The following is a 20155-nucleotide window of genomic DNA, read 5'->3' as shown; positions in this document are numbered from 1 at the left end:
CTGTTAGGCAAGGCTGAGAGCTTCTTAACGAGGCATTAATCCCTAAGCCCTTTTGCACCCATCAGCCCATAACCAGGGGGCGGGGCTACTCAGGAAGACTAGGGCTTTAAAAAGCCTGCTCCTAAGCAACCAGAGGAGCTAATGAACAGGAGCAGCTAACAGGGGAGTTTTGCATGGGAGCTTACAGGGGAAGTGGGGGGCTAGATACATGTAACATTCCTTAAACTTCTTTAAACTTAAAGTCAAAAACATCCCCTGATATAAACAAAACCTCAGCAAAGGAACTAACTTCAGGAGTAAAAAGAGAATGCAGGCAGAAGTCCAGCAACAGAGTGGGGGCTATCCAGTTTATTGCACCCAATGCAGCATGTATGCTTACCTGCCCTATGGGCAGGTGGTGTATATTTGCATTTGGTGCAAGGAGCTCCTGGCCCTCAGAGACCATGTATGGGCTTTGGAGACCAGGATGGCTGAGCTGGAGGAGCTACGAGAGACAGAGAAGTACATAGATGAGACTTTCCGGGACACAGTAGAATGGTCCCACGCCCAGTCTGACAGCCTCTATGCTGTTGAGGAGGATGAAAGTCCCAGGGAAGGAGAACATCCAACTGGAGCAGAGTGAAACGATCCAATAAATGGGACACTCCTCCCAGATGAGGTTGCGGTATCATCTCACATTAAGGATACCTCTCCGGGGAAGGGAACTCCAGTTATTAGGAAGAGACGGGTATTAGTAATGGGCAATTCAATCATTAGAAACATAGATAGCTGGGTTTGAGATGATCGGGAGAACCGCATGGTGACTTGTCTGCTGGTGCGAAGGTTGTGGATCTCTCGAGACATCTAGATAGACTTATGTGTAGTGCTGGGGAGGAGCCGGTGGTCATGGTACATGTAGGTACCAATGACATAGGGAAGGGTAGAAGAGAGGTCCTGGAGGCCAAATTTAGGCTGGTAGGTAAGAGATTGAAGTCCAGGACTTCCATGGTAGCATTCTCTGAAATGGTTCCAGTTCCACGCGCAGGGCCAGTTAGACAGGCAGAACTGCAGGTCTCAATGTGTGGATGAGATGATGGTGTAGAGAGAAGGCATTTACATTTATTAAGATCTGGGGAACCTTTTGGGAAATGGGGAGCTTATACAGGAAGGATGGCCTCCACCTAAACCAAAAAGGAGGCACTTAAAATTAAAAAAGTCATTAGCAGTTTGTAAACTAAGGGCTGGGGGAAAGCCAAAGCGCGGAGGAGCACATGATTTGGACAGAGACATCCCTTAGGGGAGACTCTACTAATGGAGATTGTCTATGTCCTAGTAAGGAGGAGAGGATGGAAGATGATAAAATACAGGGAGGATCTGATGAGAAACAGTCAAATGAAAAAAAGTCCCATCCAATTACATTGTGTAATGGGAGACAGCTAAAAAGTGACAAGTTTTTAAAGTGCTTATATACCAATGCTAGAAGTCTAAATATTAAGATAGGTGAACTAGAGTGTCTTGTATTAAATGAGGATATTGATATAATAGTGTAACCCTTCTGCCCCTCTAAGTTGGCAGCAACAAGAGCCCGGTGATCAGAGTGTATCCGGGCTGGGAATCCATAAACTGAGAAATATTTTTCCCACATTACTCGAGCAACAGTGGTGGCCCTGTGATCACCTGTGGGATATGCCTGCGCATATCGCGTATAATGGTCAGTCACTACTGGAATGTTCCCAATATTCCTCCGGTCTACTTCTAAAGACAAGAAATCAATGCATACCAGCTCCAGAGGCTTGTTGCTGGTGATATTCTTCAGATATACAGCCCTCATGGGCAGAGTTTTCCTTTACACACATGGAGCGCAGGTCTCACATTTCCTGCCAACATCTTCAGCCCTCCGGGGCCAATAGAACCTACTACGAATAAGTTCCAGGGTCCTCTCCATCCCTAAATGTCCAAAGTCATCATGCAGGGCCCTCATGGCCAGGGCTCTGTACTCTTTCGGCAGCACTAGTTGAGTCCGTTGCTTTTGTAAAGAGTCTGTGGTCACTCGGTGTAGCACTCCCTGAATCAGTTTTAGTTTGGTCCATTCTCTCAATAGTAGTTTACCCTCCGGGTTAGGTGGGACAACCATGGCTGGACTTCGCCCCTCCCTTTTGGCAAGTAGTGTATCACGAATGCCAATATCTTGCAGCTGTGCTTCCTGCCAGTCAGCCGCATTGAGCATGGGCAAAGGAGATTGGTCCAATGCAATATAGTTCACTGAAGCAGAAGGCACGCATTCAGGTGGCAGCCCAAAGCTTCTGCAGCACATCCAAGAAGGCTCTCATGGACCTCTGGCTCTCGGCGACTCACACTGCAAATAGCTCTCACTCCATTTGTGGGTATCACAGCAACTCCTTGTGCCTGTGGACGCCTGGACAATGCATCTGCATCTACATTGCTTCTCCCTGATCGGTATTGAATGCTGAAGCCATAGCTAGCCAAAGCGGCCACCCATCTTTGCCCTGTAGCATCCAGTTTAGCACTTCTTAACACATAAGTTAGTGGATTGTTGTCCATCCACACCTGGAACTGAGCACCATACAAGTAGTCTCAAAATTTCTCAGTGATGGCCCATTTCAAGGCCAAAAACTCCAGCTTGTGGGTGGGATAGTTTCACTATCAGACAGTCCTCGGCTGGCAAAGGCTACAGATTTACATTTGCCTTCCACCTCCTGGTACAGTACTGCTCCCAGACCCTCCAAACTGGCATCAGTATGCAGGATAAATGGCTTGCTTGGGTCAGCAAAGACTATGACAGGAGCATGAGTTAGGCAAGTAATGATTTCTCGAAAAGCCCTTTCACATCTCTCATCCCACCGTGGCCCAAATGGTTCGAAGGGGCCATAGTGTCTCTATACAGGAGGCTTTGGGGACCTCCCCTTATTCTTGGTCTTAGATTTGTTCTTGCTGGACTGGTATCCCTTGGTAAGATCATTCAGAGGTTTTACAATCGTAGCATAGTTTTTCACAAATCTGTGGTAGTAGCCACTAAACCCAAGAAAGGTCTTGAGTTCTCTGTAGTTACTTGAACATGGCCATGTAGTGAGTGATTAGTACTCACACCCTCTTGGGACATGATGTGACCCACATACTTCACTGAGGTCCTGCAGAACTGGCATTTGTCAATTGAAAGCTTCAAACCATAATCCTCTAACCTATCAAGCACTTTAAGAAGTCTTTCTTCATGCTCCTCCAAGGTTCTTCCAAACACAATCAGGTCATCCAAATAAACTAACACTTGCAGTAAATTCATGTCTCCCACAACTTTCTCCATAAGACATTGAAATGTGGCAGGTGCTCCAGAAATCCCTTGGGGCCTGCGTTCGAACTGATAAAACCCTAATGGGCAGATGGAGGCTGTCTTCTCCTTATCTTCTTCACCCAGAGGGATCTGGTAGTATCCACTCCGAAGATCCAACACAGAGAACCACTGGCTTCCCAGCAAACAGTCTAAGGCATCTTGGACTCGGGGCATGGTGTACTGGTCAACCACAGTATGGCGGTTTAGGGTGCAGTAGTCAATACACATCCGGATTTTCCCATTCTTTTTATGGACCACCACAATGGGTGAGGCGTATGGGCTGCGGGACTCCATAATGATGCCATTCGCAGCCAGCTCCTGAAGATGTTGTCGCACATCTTCCATCTCAGAGACGGCAATCCTCCTAGATCTCTCCCTGAAAGGTCGAGAGTCATGTAATCTGATGTTGTGCTCTACTCCTTTTGAACATCCCACTCATGCAATGAGAATACCTTGGATCTTTCACAAAGTTTCCTCCGCAGACGATCTTTCCACTCCTCGGACAATGGTGAATCTCCAAAGTCAAACTTTGCTGGGTCCATTGTCGGAACTTGAGTCTCACACTGGGGTTTTACAATTGATTCAGGCTCGAAGAGGTCTGCTATCTTTTGCCCTTGCTTCACAACAACATCTCGACTTGTTTAATTAGAAATCAGTATAGTCACCTTTTCCTGGGCTTCAGCAGGTAGGGTTATGACTCCACTGGGGACCAGCACTCCTTCCAGGAGCTCTCCTTCAACCGGCTGCTCTACCATTGCTAATGTCCCTTTACTGCCTTTCAGCCTGGTACTCATGACAAGCACTTCCTGCTCCATCCTTGCAGGCACTACTAAGAGGGTTGTGCCCATGTACTTCAGTGCCCCAATCGGTAGCTCAGATGTCTCCTTTTTAGCGCTCTCAATCTTCCTATAGGCTTCAGCACAAAGCTTATGGATCATCAGGGTATTCAGGTACTGGTCCCCAGCCCGTCGTCTGCTGTAATCCGCGAGCACCTTGAAGAGACTGGAGTTGGTCCCTATCAGCACAGACACATCAGAGGTCCCTTTAGGGTCAGGGAGCTGTGTCTACCTCTTCCCTTACCCCAGCAACCTCCTCTGGGAATTCCAGGGGCACTATGACATACCCTTGGTAGGGGTATTCATCCATGCTGAGGTCACACAGACCAACGCCAGTTAGTGACTGTATAGGTAGGTGCCTAAGCATTTGTTGGTAGAATGACTGAAATATAATAGTCACTTGAGATCCAGTGTCAAGCACAGCTTTACACTCCGACCCTTCAATCCTCACCGTGACCTCTGCTCGAGGCCCTATCAGTCCTGCGGGGATCCCAGCTGGACAGTCTTTTCTGGGGGAATCTTCAAATCCTGCAGGCCTGGGTGATTCCTGTCCCCAGACCCTCTGGCAGCTACCGGATCTCTCCCAACTGATCCTCAGCTTTCCATACACTAAGGAGGGGTTTTCATCATTATGGTACGTGGCAGCACTGTGCCCATCCTGACCACATCGGTAGCAGAAGAATTGTCCTTTCCACCTTCGCCTGGGTGGGACGGTGGCTCTAAATGCTGACTTCTCCATCGCCACAGTCTGAGGCTCCTTATTCCTGGAAATCTTAGCTCGGTCAATGATGCTTTGCAGCTCCGCTATCCGTTCTGTCAGGACCTGCATTTGTTGGGCCAGTTCCTCTGTGGTGCTCACCATCAGTACACTGGCCATTTGCAGTGGTGTTGTGCTGGCTGGCTCCAATGTTTGAGCTTCCCAAAACTTGCTGGCAGCCTGCCTTTCTTCCTCTTCCCTGACTTCCTTTATCAGCTGGGAGTAACTTGCGGGATGTTCCTGCCGTTCTCTTAGCCGGAGATGAAGTAGAATCGGGTTCTGATACTGAGTCCCTCTTACAACTTGAGCCAGTCTGGTCTAATCCATCTGCTCAGCAGTCACTGCTCCCCTCATGACAGCTCTCTGAAGCAGTCTCTCCAGCCTCTGTATATAGGCTGAAATCTTCTCGCCCCTTTGCTGTCGGGAATTAAGGAACTTACAGTAACTGTCTTCAGGGCCCTCTACGCTCCCAAAGGTATGAAAGCGCCTCTAAGCAGTCCTTCACACTGACCCCAGGGTCAATGAGCTTCAGGGTGCGAATCACATCTAATGCTGGGCCACTAAGGCTCTCTATTAGACATCTTCACTTTTCTGCATCGGGTACGGCCCACTCCCGCAGCATTTCAGTGGTATGCTCCAACCAGGGTTCAAACTCCTCTTCCCCAGCAAATAACCTTAACTTATGACAATAGTTTGATGTAGCATGGGACAACACAACCTTTTCCAATATTTGCCCCAGTGCTTTTGCCCAATCATTAGTTGAGGCTGCGGCCCCTGAGCTAGAGGCTGCAGGGCCGGGGCCCAACAAACCTGACATATTAGCCATTATACAAACAGTAATTTCCTCAAAATATAAACACAATTGTTTCCCAATGCAGTGGAACACTCAACAGGTGCTTGCGAGGGGTACTGATCCAGGGATCCCGGATGAGCCCCCCAAAATGTAACCCTTCTGCCCCTCTAAGTTGGCAGCAACAAGGGCCGGGTACAGTATCTAGGGGTTCCGTTTCAATAACGCAATGCAAAACCGGCTCGAGCCCCCACCCAGTGACCTGGGGCAATTACATAACACCCCCCTGGGCGCCTCTAAGAGGCAATACTTCCCCTCTCGCAAGCACGGAGTCTGAGTGTAGCAAAAGCCTTTTAATAAAGGAGGGAAACAATGTGGCATCATGTTGGGGAAACACCACAAACAGGATTCATAACACAAACCATGAGCAAAAGACCCACTTCCAAGTAAGTTTGGCAGTGTCCTTTTCCCCTCAGGGTCTTAAGTCCAATCACCCCAAAGTCCAACAACCGCAAAGTCTCTGTCCCGATCAGTGCTGCCCCAGAGTTCAAAAGTTTATCTGCAGAATTTTACCCCCCCAGCCTGGGTGGAAATGGGGGGGGGGCACACAGGGTGTTAAGGGGCACCTTACGTGGTCCAAGGCCGACTGCCTCACCTCTCTGTGGAGTTCTGCTACAGCCTTTACCAAGAATGACTCCGCTCTACCAGCCACGCCATGCCACTCCGCTCAGCTCCTCCAGCCGTCCCCGCAAACTGCTCTGCTCTCCATTCCATGGGCCGCTCCAACCATCCCACAAACTGCTCAGCTCTGCCAGCCGCTCCATGAACCGCTCCAGCTGCCCCCCCAAATAACTCCGCTCCGCTCGCTGTTCCATGGGCTACTCCAACCATCCCACAAACTGCTTGGCTCTGCCAGCTGCTTAGCAATATTTCTTCAGGATCCCCCCCTAGTTAACACAGTACTCAGTGATCTCAGCTCAGCAATTTTAGCTTGTAGTAGGGGAGCCCTAGTGCTGGTGCCCCATTGGGCCAAAGTGAACTCAGCTCAGCAACTTCTAGCTAGACTCCCAATAGAAGCAAACTTAGCTCTACTATTTAACAGCAGAGAACAAGAAGTGCAATTGGTGTTCCAGGCCCTCAAAGGGGGACCCATACCATCAGATACACATACCTATCCCCAGTCACTCTCAATTCACTGGGCTTTGTAACCCACACCCCTTGTCTAGCGAGTGCTACTTAGTTACTGGTGAGTCCCTCTGTCATACAACAGTTCCACTGGCCTTGATTCACAGAATCAGGGTAACAACACTTTATTCTTCCTGCCTCAATAACAGAGAAACTGGGGATCCCACACCAGCCAAAGTAATCACTTTCAGTTGTTGTTGTCCCAGACTGGGCAGGTGGGTGTGCCTATGCAAACAAGATCAGCCCCTGAAGTTCTTTTTCCACCCTCACCATAATTTACCACCAGATGTCAGGGTAGAGCTCATCCTGACTCTGCTTACAATAGGCATCACAGAAACTAGGTGGAATGAGGATAGTAAATGGGATACAATAATACCAGGGTACAAAATATATCGGAAGGACAGAATAGGTCATGCTGATGAGGGAGTAGCACCATATGTGAAAGAAAGTGTAGAATCAAATGAAGTAAAAATCTTTACAAAATCAAACTGTACCATAGAATCTCTATGGATAGTAATTCCATGCTTGTTACTGGTTTGGTTGAATTTAGTTATAGACTGTTTTCTGACTGTCTGACCTGAGATTGGCAGTCTTAGTTGTGCGCTACTCCAGACCAAAGTATCATTTGAAAACTCATAATTTGCTGTTTGGTATTGTCCTGGTAAAATATGTGTGGCAACATTGTATGTGAAGTTATAACATTCCCCTGTATGGTGCTATTAACACACATTCCAAACTCCACTGCCTTGCCCTAACAGAAGCTGGCCAACAGGTCTGTCCTAAACAAAGGAATGTGTGCTCTGCTTAATTTGCATTTACAACAGAGTCACCAATCAGGGAGTGAAACAAAGAAAGCTCCAACAGGTGAGAAAAAGCCAGCAGGGAACATTCTTCCACATTACATGCATCCGATGAAGTGGGCATTCACCCACAAAAGCTTATGTTCCAATACATCTGTTAGTCTTAAAGGTGCCACAGGACTCTCTGTTGCATTCTTCCACATAGTCTCTTTATGTCCTACTGCCCAATTGGAAATGTTTTTCGGTGTGGGCGGGGGGGACCTGAAACTAAAGCAAGGAGAGACAAACACACCAAGGAACCCCCCCCCCCTCCATCACATTCACTGCATCTGAAGAGAAAATGGAAGCAGACGTTGGACACTGGAGGAGGGGTCCTGACTTCAGAGTTTGGTCAGTAATCTTTTAAATCATGTGCTGAGAAACTTTGATTGAATCTAATATAATTTGTTATATTAGGCATTAGTAAATATTTTATCTTTATTTTTCTTGTAATGGTTCCTGACTTTATGCCTCATTACTTGTAGTGTACTCAATTAAAATCTCTCTCTTTGTAATTAAGAAACTTGTTTTACTGTTTTATCTAATCCAATGTGTTTAATTGGAAGTGTCTGAATAACTATTTGAGCTAATAAAATGGCATAGTATTCCATTAAAGGAATAGCGAACTTAAAATATTTGTACTGTCTAGAAGAGGGCTGGGCAGCACAGAACATACATTTCTGGGGGAAATCTGGGACTGGGGTATGTTGGGGTCACCCTGCTGTATAACCCAAGCTGGTGAGAGTCAGAGTGTAACTCAGGGGTAGGCAACCTATGGCACGCGTGCCGAAGGCGGCACATGAGCTGATTTTCAGTGGCACTCACACTGCCTGGGTCCTGGCCACCGGTCCGGGAGGCTCCGCATTTTAATTTAATTTTAAATGAAGCTTCTTAAACATTTTGAAACCTTATTTACTTTACATACAACAATAGTTTAGTTATATATTATAGACTTATAGAAAGAGACTTTCTAAAAACGTTAAAATGTATTACTAGCACGCAAGACCTTAAATTAGAATGAATAAATGAAGACTCAGCACACCACTTCTGAAAGGTTGCTGACCCCTGGTGTAACCCAAGTATGGCTGGCAGGCTCCAGTTGCACACAGACACTCAGGGTGTGACTTGCATTCTGGAAGCCTGCTTGTGAGCAGCCCAGGTGGAACCTACTTCAAGGCATTGCAAGGCACCCAAGGTTGCAGGGCCAGGGTGACACAGCCTAGTCTGGAATGTACCCTGGAATGTCACACACACAGTTATTATTGGGGCATTTAGTGCACTAAATGAGCTAAACCATATATGGATCTTGAAAGGTATGTTTTAGGGGGTGTTGATCATCATAGCAGTGAAGATATATTTGTAGGTTTTGCAGCTGTTGTTTTGGTGGGATCTGGTGGGTCCCAGTCTTTAAGAAGCTTGTTTCTGATGATGAGATTCAAAACATTGGGAGGGAGGTGTTTGACGGCCAGAAGAAGGGGTTCAGGAAAGGTTTATTTCAGAATGTGGTCCCCATCAAGGATGGGTTGTAATTGTTTAATGATACCCTATATGGGTTCGAGTGTGGAGTAGCAGGTGAGAACTAGGGGTGTCCTGTGACTGCAGGGGTGTTAACAGGCCATTTCACCTTGAATGGTCCCTTAGAATATGTATTAACTACATATACGAAACAATTTGTTCCACCTTGTATTTAGCAGTGACACTCCGAGTACATTTCCCAAACCCAGAGGCAAGCTCAGTGTAGCTTCAAAGCTTTTCTTCTTCACCAACAGAAGTTGGTCCATTAAAAGAGATGACCTCACCCACCTTGTCTCTCCAGGATAACAGGACAGTTGAATGCACGTTCATCTAATTATCACACCAGTCTCTCTCCTCCTACCAGTTTAGAAAGCAAATATCTCCTGAGAGAAGTGCAGAGATTGAGCCACAAGGCAGCTGCAGCAGGTACAGCTACACTGGATGGGGTGGGGGAAGAAGTAGGGAGGAAGTTGAGTACAGACACAGGCAGCTGTAGCAGGGACTGACTGACAGACACTGATGATGTAATCAGACTGCTTTCTGCAGTGTTCCTTTGGGCCAGTCTCTGTCCTGTATTGATTGGCTGTTTGGCTCCAAACACCACCCCCTCAAACAAAACCATTAAAACAATCACCCCTTGTGGCAGTAACATGCTGCTTGGAGGCTGTCTTTCTGGTCTGTCTGCTTGGAGGTTGTAAGTAGGTTATAGTGGAAATGAAATTAGTGGTGGATTTGGCTAACATAATGCTTTGGGGGAATGAGGAAGGATGTGTCATGCCCATGGCTGCAGGTTTGGAATCAATTTAAAATGCACAGAAAATACCTGTACAAAATGGGCAGGATATGTCTGCATGGGTACCCCAATTAGTGGAGACCTTTTTGGAGGTTTCCAAGTTCAAACTTGAATATTGTCAAATGCACACCTACATTTTACTTGTAGGAAAGGACTCACTGCCCAGAGGCAGTCACATGAACATAAGGAATCCATACATCCAGTTCAGTAGTGGAGGCATTGTTAGAGATGACTGTCATAACTACAGCAAAGCAATTGAGGTACTATCTGTTCTGCAGATTGGGGGTGCTTAATGCTATTGACTCCAACAATGGGAGTGGATTTGTGGAGTCAGTTGTCAAAGAAGTGTGCAACCTGCTGGTCAGTGATCAAAAGTTTCACATTCCTTGTCATCCAGCAGCAGCAGGACAGGTTAAGCAAATGAATAGAACCATCAAATCAAAAAAAAAAAAAATTGCAACAGGCAGCAACTGGAATGAAGTATTACCACTGATACATGGCACATCAAACTTAAGGAATGCAAATCCACAGGATTTCCCCCTTGCTAGGCCTTAATGGGAAGGACAATGAGATTGTGGGAGGATATAACTAATATGGTTCCAGTTCATCTGGTTACAACGGCCCTGTCAGAAGCCTGGGTTCAGATGCAGATTTTACAGGTTCAAAAGATCATGGTAGCAACTGACAAGGCAAAATTACAGAAAAACAAAGAGATCCCGACCACTACCCCCAAGAGCCCTGTGGACACTTTGGGGGAGCATGAGTCATGTGAACAGCAAGGAGGAGGTGGAACAGGAGGAAGAGTATGGGGGACAGGTGATCAGGGGAATCCAGTGCTGCAGTGAGCCCAGACCTGTTTTTGACTCCTGGGCAGTCCAGCCCATCCCTATGGTCCAGCATGGGTGAGCCTGATGCAAGGGAAGGAACCTCTGATAAGTATTCAGTTTGCTTTGAAATTGCAGGGATGGAACTCCCAAAGTAGCAGGACACATATGTTGATTACTCTGAAGCTAGAAGAGATAGTGAAACAACCAATAGAAAAGTTGCTATCTGCTTCTCATTCCCCTATTGAGTTAGAAAGAGGGGGCCATGCGGAACAGTTTGTTTATGTGCATCAGGATGTCCCATGAATCGTCCATTAAGATCTCAATGAAACCTTCCTGGAGGAGGTCTGAAATCCTTTGTCAAATGTTTCTGGGGAGGGATGCTTTATTTCTTCCACTATGGTAGGACACTTTCCCACATCACTCAGTGGTTACTTCAGCATTGCAGCACACAGGCTAGCATCATACAGCCCTGGTCTGCAGCCAGACACCTGCAGGAGCTGTTCCGTTTCAGTCTCTGTTACCCTCCGGAGTGCGATATTAACTAAAATCACCACTACCTCTGGAAAATGGTGCCAGTATCCAGTTCAATTGCCCTATACACATATATTCATGCCCTTGAGCTATCCCCCAACTCACCCCCTGGCCCTCAGGCTGTACTCACCATAGCTGGGAACAGAACATGCTGCACAGGGATTGGTTCCTGCAAAGTAACCAAGCCAATCCAAAAACATGTAATGCAATGTATAGTAAATGCAATGAGATGTATAATGAATATAAAGTAAAAGGGTTTCTGTGTAACTTTGGAACTGATATACCCTGCATCCATCCCACTGGGTCTGAGTCTGATCAACTCAGCCTAGCATTGCTGGATGCCAAATAAAAATACCTGAGTGACAATGCCTGGAGTTGAACTGAGTACTTGGGAAAATGAGTGGAAGAGGTCTCGGGGGAGCCCCAGCAGGGGTTAGCACTCTTCCCTCCATCCTCTGTCTGTCTTGTCTAGTTATAGACTGTCCAGTATCTGGAGCAGGGGCTGTCTCTCACTCTGTGTCCATGCAGCACAGTGGGGCCTTAGGTGCTACTTTAATACAAATAACAGAACCACTTTATCTTAGTCACGGGCTCTGGGAGAGGTGCAATCTTTAAAGGCATTTGTGCTAGTCCCTGCTGTAGTCTGGCAGCAACCTGGCTTTACTGGCAGCTTTATTGTTCACTGAAAGGGAAGCTGAAAATGCTCACTCTTGAAACACAGACTTTATTCAGGCCACAAACAGAAAAAAGAGCTGAACAAAATCATTTCTCTTCTACCCTCTGCTTTTCCTTAACACCAGACGCAACGATGGCAAAAAACAATTCCGGAAAGAAAGTGCGAATGTAAAGAGCTGCCTTGGGGATGGCGTTGGCCATAAACACCTCCTGTTTCTTTCTGCTCACTGTGCGCAGAACTTCCTCAGCAACCTCCATTGGATGCACGCCATATGCCAGCTTTCTGAAAAAGACTGTAAATCAGACCAGAGAGGAGTGAGCAGCAGCCAGATGGTGTGGAGCAGGACAAAAGTGTAGCCGCACTGAGGCAGACCTGGGGAGCGATGGAGCAGCAGACAGACCAGCTGTGAATTAGTGCTAAGAAGACCCCAACCTGCTTCCTGAATCCCTAGTTCTTCCCACTCCCACCCTCCATCTGTCCCATCCCCTCCTCTCTCCCTCCATCCCCAGCTCATTTAATCGTTTTACAGCTCTCCTCTAAAAAGATCTCCTTCTGTTCCCTCTTTCTCCTGGCTTCCTTTTTCCCATACACATAATCCTTGTGTGAATTGGAAAGTCTACAGGCCTTTCCAACATTGAGCACATCTTTAATGTTTTTAAAACCCTGAAGAAATTTTCAGACAAGAAGCTTTGTTTAAGAAGAAGGTTAAAAGCATACTTCAGTGGAGTTCAGGTAACATTACCAGTTGCCACCACCAGCACCAGCACCTAAAAATATTACACTTAGAGCTATAGAATTCCCGTAAATTAAGGAAAAACCCCTTAGAAACTGTTAGAAAGTCTGGAAATGCAATTAAGGTACCCAGGTAACTCCTCACTGCCACATAATAATCACTTAGCATTCACTCTCCTCTCAGGAGACATGCACACCCTACACAACCCTACATGTTTGTCTTTGTTTCTTTGTTAGGAATAAAAGCCTGGTTCTGAATGTCCTTGTACCTGTTGTATAGAGCTCTGTGATGTCAATGGAATTACTTTTGATTCCAAGAGAGAGCGATCAGAGTCAGGCCTTTGGTGTTTTATGCATAGTTCTGAATATACATTTTATGTGATATATTGTCAATATCAAAAGAAGCCGGCAATCGGGGGATATTATTGTGGAGGGATACTTGGGGGTGGGGGGAAGAATATGTTTATGAATTAGGACTGTTAAACGATTAAAAAAATTAATCACAGTTAATTGAGAGATTAAAAAAATAATCACAATTGCAGTTTTTATTGCACTGTTAATCAATAATAGAATACCATTTATTTAAATATTTTGTATGTTTTCTACATGTTCAAATATATTGATTTAAATTATAACATAGAATACAAAATATACAGTGCTTACTTTGTATTATTTTATTACAAAAATTTGCACTGTAAAAAAGATAAACAAAAGAAATAGTATTTTTCAATTCACCTTGTACAAGTACTGTGGTGCCATTTCTTTATCATAAAAGTGCAACTTACAAATGTTGAATTATTATATTTTTACATAACTGTACTCAAAAATAAAACAATGTAAAATTTTAGAGCCTACAAGTCCACTCAGTCCTACTTCTTGTTCACCCAATCACTCAGACAAACAAGTTTATTTACATTTACGGGAGATAATGCTGCCAGCTTCTTATTTACAATGTCACTGGAAAGTGAGAACAAGCATTTGCATGGCACTGTTGTAGCTAGCGTTGCAAGGTATTTATGTGTCAGATATGATAAACATTCATATGCTCCTTCATGCTTTGACCACCTTCCAGAGGACATGCTTCCATGCTGATAGAGGGTTCTGCTCAATAACGATCCAAAGCAGTGCAGACAAATACACATTCATTTTCATCATCTGTGTCAGATGCCACCAACAGAAGGTTGATTTTCCTTTTTGGTGGTTCGGGTTCTGTAGTTTCTACATCAAAGTGTTGCTCTTTTAAGACTTCTGACAGCATGTTCCACACCTCGTCTCTCTCAGATTTTGGAAGGCACTTCAGATTCCTAAACCTTGGGTCAAGTGCTGTAGCTATCTTTAGAAATCTCACATTGGTGTCTTCTTTGCGTTTTGTAAAATCTGCAGTGAAAATGTTCTTATATTGAACAACATGTGCTATGTCATCATCTGAGACTGCTATAAAATGAAATATATGGCAGAATGAGGGTAAAACACAGAGCAGGAGGCATACAATTCTCCCCCAAGGAATTCAGTCACAAATGTAATTAACACATTTTTTTTAATGAGCATCATCAGCATGGAAGTATGTCCTCTGGAATGGGGGCCGAAGTATGAAGGGGCATATGAATATTTAGCATATCTGGCACATAAATGCCTTGCAATGCTGGCTACAAAAGTTATCTCCTCTAAATGTAAACTTGTTTGTCTTAGCAATAGGGTGAACAAGAAGTAGGACTGAGTGGACTCGTAGGTGTTAAAGTTTTACATTGTTTTGGTTTTGGGTGCAGTTATGTAAAAAAAACAATAATTCAACATTTATAAGCTGCACTTTCATGATAAAGAGATTGCACTACAGTACTTGTATGAGGTGAACTGAAAATTACTATTTCTTTTATTTATCTTTTTTACAGTGCAAATATTTGTAATAAAATAATATAAAGGGAGCACTGTACACTTTGTATTGTGTTGTAATTGAAATCAATATATTTGAACATATAGAAAAACAGTATCTTCAGTATCTTCATTGATCTGACAAAAGCATTTGATGCAGTCAACAGAGGAGGATTATGGATGATCCTCAGCAAATTTGGTTGCCCACCAAAACTGGTAAAGATCATTCATTTATTCCATGAGGGGATGCAAAGTCAGGTACTTTTTAATGGAGATCTGACTGTCTCCTTTCCCATTTCAAATGGAGTCAAACAAGGCTGTGTCCTTGCCCTGGTATTATTCAATCTCTTCTTCACCCAAGTTCTCAACCATGCTACAAACAGGCTCAACAGACGCATATACATCAGATACAGACATGACGGTTCAGTCTTCTAATAAGAGAAGCACTCTTTGCGGATGATTGTGCCCAGGCCCTTTAAATTGTCCCCGGAGCCCTGGGGTAGCGGCAGTGGGGCTCCAGCGGTGATTTAAAGGGCCCAGGGCGGTAGCGGCGGCAGGAGCCCTGGGCCCTTTAAATCGCCACCCGAGCCCCGCCGCCGCTACCCCAGGGCTCTGGCAGTGGGGCTCTGGCGGCAATTTAAAGGGCCCTGGGCTCCAGCCCTTTAAATTGCTGCCTCAGGAAGCTGGTCCACCCCAGTATGGCGCACCAGCTCTTGCTGGCAGGGGTGGCAGGTTTGTAGAAATTTTGGTGGTGCCCAGAACCTGCCCCTGCCCAAACTCTGCCCCCCCAACTCCACCCCCAACCTGCCCAAGGCTCTGGGAGGGAGTTTGGATGGGGAAGGAGGTCTGGGGTGCAGGCCCTGGGCTGGGGCAGGGGACTGGGGTGCAGGAGGGGTGCAGGGTGCAGGCTCTGGGAGGGAGTTTGGGGATGGGAAGGAGTGCAGAGAGAGGGGGTGCAGGTTATGGGAGGGAGTTTGGGGATAAGAGGGGGTGCAGGGGTGAGGGCTGTGGGGTGAGGCTGGGGGTGGATTTGGGGTGTGGCTGGGGATGAGGGGTTTGGTGTGTGGGAGGGGACTCAGGGCTGAGGCAGAGAGTTAGGGTGCATGGGGATGAGGGCTCTGGCTGGGGCTGGAGATGAGGGAATTGGGGTGTTGGAGAGGCTCAGGGCTAGGACAGAGGGTTGGGGTGTGGGCGGATGAGGGCTCTGGCTGGGGGTGTGGGCTCTGGGGTGGGGCAGGGCTGGGGATGAGTTTGGGATGCAGGCAGGCTGCCCTGGGACTGGAGCCAGAGAGGAGGACTCCACCCAGCCCTCTCCCTGCCAGCAGCAGCGAGCTCTGGGGTAAGGACCCCCTTCTCCCCCCTGGCAGCACACTCACCCCCACACTGTCACTGCACGTGCTCATAGGGCCCCTCTCAGGTCCAGGAATGCCCCTCGCCTCCCCTGTGGTGGGTGCCATGCCGGAGGGGCTGCCATCACATGCCTCCTCCTGTGCTGCTGCCCCTCACTGCAGCCTCACTGGGGGTGGGGGATGGGGCTTTCCCTTGCCCAGAGTGGGGCAAGAGCGGTGACTGCGGGCAAGGGGGGGCGGCTGTAATGGTGGAGGATCCTACCAGAAAATGAAAGGGTCTGAGGGGGAAGGGCAGCCTGCCCTGGCAGTAGTGGGAGTGGCACTAGGACCCTGCGGTGGCAGTTAATGCAGGCAGGCAGCATGGAGATTTAGGGAGAGACACAGAAGGGAGGTGCATGGGGGCAGCAAAGGGGGGCCAGCCCACAGTCAGGGGAGGCGCGGGGGGGCAGCAGGTGAGGCCAGGGGGGAGACCCGGCCCTGAACATTCGTGGAGCCGGGCCCCTGGACCCTCAATATTGCTGGAGCCAGGAGGAGGAGTCAGAGAGGGAGAGAATGCTCCATTTTCTTGCCGGTAGCTACTGCACCTTTTCTTACCGGTCCTCTGTACTGGCCCGTACCGGCTTACTTTCACCTCTGTTCATACCACTACTATAGCTACCAAGACACTCACCAATGACTTTGTCTGCCCGATCTGCTCACAAGCATACGTGTCACACTTTGGACTTCAGAGTCACTCCAGAATCCACAAAAAGAGCTAGCATGAAAACATCATTGTCGAACCAATGGACTACACAAAACAATGCATGTGAAGACACACTGTGTGGAGAATGCCATTTTGCTCTTCAAAATGGCATTTTCTTTGCTGTCTGTGGTCGCAGGAGGATAAATCACTAAAATAGGGTCATATTGGCAAAAAGTTTGGAAGCCACCGCATTAAGGCAAAGTACATTGGGGAGCTTGAGTCATCAGAGCTCAGACCCATCAAATTCATCTCACACACGGACCACCAAACACCCAGTTTTTAGCCCACCTGACATGAGGAAAAGCCTGAAAAGGTGAACTGAGTGAAAACTAAAGACTGAGACCAGATGGTAAAGAAACAGACCCAACATTTAGTACTTTTAAGTCATTCTCATGATTTCTAGGGGCCTGGCTCAGTGCTTTGGGTTGGCGATACAGGATCAAATCAACTGGCTGCAAAAGCTTTCCCAGTCGAATACTCCTCTGGCAGAATGGTGAGTAAAGTTGCATGGTCTTTTCTGTCACCCAAGCTGAACTCATTCACTGTTTCTTCTCAATACCCCAATTATATTCCTTCTCCACTGTTCTTCCCTTCCTCACCTGCCCTTCTTGCTGGCCTTCTCTTCCATGCTCCCATCACACCTTTCCCCATCTCCACTTCCTTTCCCCATCACAGCCCCCTCACTTTCACTTCTCTGCCTGGCACCTTTCTTTTCACACACTCCATTACACTCTCCCCTGTTTCTCCCTCCTCTCCCTACACTGCTCACATGACTTATGCAATCTCTCTTTTATTCTGCCCCCATCATCTGTTCTCTCTGGGGGCTTGTCTCAATGAACACTTATAGTTTGTCTAAGGACGGGAGTGGGCTTCAGAGCCCAGGCTCCAGCCCAAACTGCAACTTCAAAGAGCTGTCAATACATCTATTTTTAGAGCTGTCCACCTGGACTGAGAAGCTCACTTCCACAGGCTGGGTAGACATACCCTTAGTTCTCAGCAAGCTGGGATGCAAATCTACCCTGCAGTAATGTGTGGACTCTGCTGCCATGCACCAACATTTCTCCAGAGCTTTTTGATCAGCTCTGATCCACTTTAAAACATGGTCCTCTTGTCTCCCTTTATCCACCCACCCCCTACCTCACTATCCTCCACTTCTACTACTCCTTTGGCTCTCATTTGTTCTTCGAACCTTACATTTCCAAATGGAGGCCTCCCAGTTGCCAGGCTCTGGTTGAACATGGTATGAACGGATGAATGTTGGACTCACGGTGCTGATACAAACATCAAATTCTTCCACTTCAGCTCTAAGACAATCAAAAAATCCTTGTGCAGCGTGCTTAGAAGCAGCATCTAAGAGAAAAGCAATAGGAGAAACAGCCTTATAAAATGCAGAAACACTGACTTATGCCTTGACATTTCTGCTTCGTAACTCTGCCTGCACATGGTAACAGTTTTCCAGAGAGAGGAGAGGAAACCAAAGTCAACGATCGAAGAGATTCACTCTGCAACTGAGGACAGGTGAAATGGACACCCAGTGGTACATCATACAGACACAGTTATGAAAGCACTGATCATCATTCCATAGCTAAGTTGAGCATAGTTTAGTTGAATGTAAGGTTTAAACCGGGGATTTAACCGCTTTGGTTAAATAGATTGTATCTCCCCAAACTTATAGCGCTTATTCTTTGCATACAGAATAATTTTTATAAGAATTTACAAGGAAATCTGTTAATCGGTGTCTGAGTTAAAAATAGTTGCCAGCTCCAGCCATTTCATCGAATAACCCAATTTTGAGCCCTGCTGGAGCTAGGCTAGCATTATTGAGAAACACCAGCCATCACACATTTCCAGTCCAGCCTGTACCTCCGATTGGCTTCTGTGCTCAGGAAGTAGGGGCAGGGGGCAGGCAGAACTTTCCCCCCTGCCATGGGAGCCAGAGAATACTTTTTGTGTAGGAGAGCAGGGAGAAGGAGCAGAAATATCCCAGCAGTTCAGGGCAGCTCTCCATGTAATGGGTCACTCTGCTACCTGCTCTTCTGTCCCCGAATCCTGCAATACCAGGCCTGGGAAAAGGAGGAGGGGGAGTGAAGAGAGGCCAACTGGAGCTGACCCTCCAAGGCCTGCAAGCAGGCTGTGAAGATCCCCCAAGAGCTGCAGCAGAAGCAGAGGTATAGGCTAGAGGGGGCACAGGACAGATGCTGGGCCTGGGTGACTGTCAGATATGGGGGCAGAATTGATTTGAAGTCTGAGGAGCAGAATTAATTGCTGAGCGGGGTGGGGGTGCAGACATTGGGCAAGCATTGACATGCAGTGGGGGCATATAATTAGTGGCAGGGCTGGGGATTAGGTAGGTGTCAGGGTGGGAGAGCCAGAATTAATTCATGGGATTTGGGGGTCTGAAGAAAAGCTGAATATTCTGCACCATCAGACAGCAGCGAGGGCTCCTGCTGCTGGGAACAGAATCACCTCCCTCCATAAATCTGGGAGAGTTGGTGTGACTGAATACACCCCTGTATTTACATCCTACACAGTATTCTAATAATCTTTATACAAAGCATGCCTTTTGTTGAGATTCCCTCTGAGACCTTTTCCACTTGGCTTATCCAGAACCCCTTTTCCAGTTCTGGGAGAACACTTCATCCAGTTCTCTGGGATCCAAAACACTCAGTTCTATTCTGGATTTCATCATTCAGGTTCCTTTATTTGACATACAGCAAAGCTACTCTGTGTTTATCAGACTCGAAGGTAGGGGTGGGTATAGGGCATACCACATATCCAAAGTTACACAGAAAACCTCTTCCTTTATATGTATTAACACATTACTTGTATTTGCTTTACATTAAATCACACATTTTTTATTGGATTGGTTACTTTGGAATGTAAAGATCAGGTTCCCTGTGAACAGCGCATGGATAGAGCATGCTGTACAGGGATTGGTTCCTGCAAAGTAACCAATCCCTGTACAGCATGCTCTATCCATGCGCTGTTCACAGGGAACCTGATCTTTACATTCCAGTTTTATTTTGTCCGTTGTCATTAGCATCAGGGTGCTACTGCTTATCTTAGTTAGCACTATCCTGACTCTAGCATACAGTTTGTCAAGCCCCCATTCACCTTTCCAGTCATGCCCACCTAGAAATGAGGCAAGTCACTTATGTTAAGCCAGACCTACACCTTGTATGGTATCATTTGAAAAATCATAATTGGCTGGTCAGTATTGTCCTGGTAAAATATGTATGGCAACACTGTATGTGAAATTATAAGATTCCTCTGTCTGGTGTTATTATCACATGTTCCAAACCCCACAGCCCTGCCCAGGCAGAAGTCAGGTCTGTCCTAAATAAAGAAAGGAATGTGTGCTTGCCTTAATTTGCATTTAAGCAGGAAAC

General features: G+C 46.7%; 1 protein-coding gene across 2 annotated transcripts in view; it reads right to left on the bottom strand.

Moving 5' to 3' along the window:
- Positions 1–12102: 12102 nt before the first annotated feature.
- Positions 12103–20155, bottom strand: part of DHRS7C (dehydrogenase/reductase 7C) — a 37863-nt gene continuing 29810 nt past the window's right edge. The window contains exons 6-7 of one of the 2 annotated variants that reach the window (XM_024101683.3): positions 17961–18116; positions 12103–12366 (exon numbers count right to left, since the gene is read on the bottom strand). In XM_024101683.3, the coding sequence (XP_023957451.1) occupies positions 12161–12366; positions 17961–18116 (362 nt within the window). In that variant the 3' untranslated portion in view covers positions 12103–12160. Of the gene's footprint in view, positions 12367–13348; positions 14184–17960; positions 18117–20155 lie in introns of those variants that run through there. The other variant, XM_065563298.1, reaches the window with a different exon arrangement.

Source organism: Chrysemys picta, chromosome 12, assembly GCF_011386835.1.
Source record: "Chrysemys picta bellii isolate R12L10 chromosome 12, ASM1138683v2, whole genome shotgun sequence".
NCBI lineage: Eukaryota > Metazoa > Chordata > Testudines > Emydidae > Chrysemys > Chrysemys picta.
Note: the sequence above shows the minus strand (reverse complement) of the source record. Positions and strands in the feature narration are given on the sequence as shown.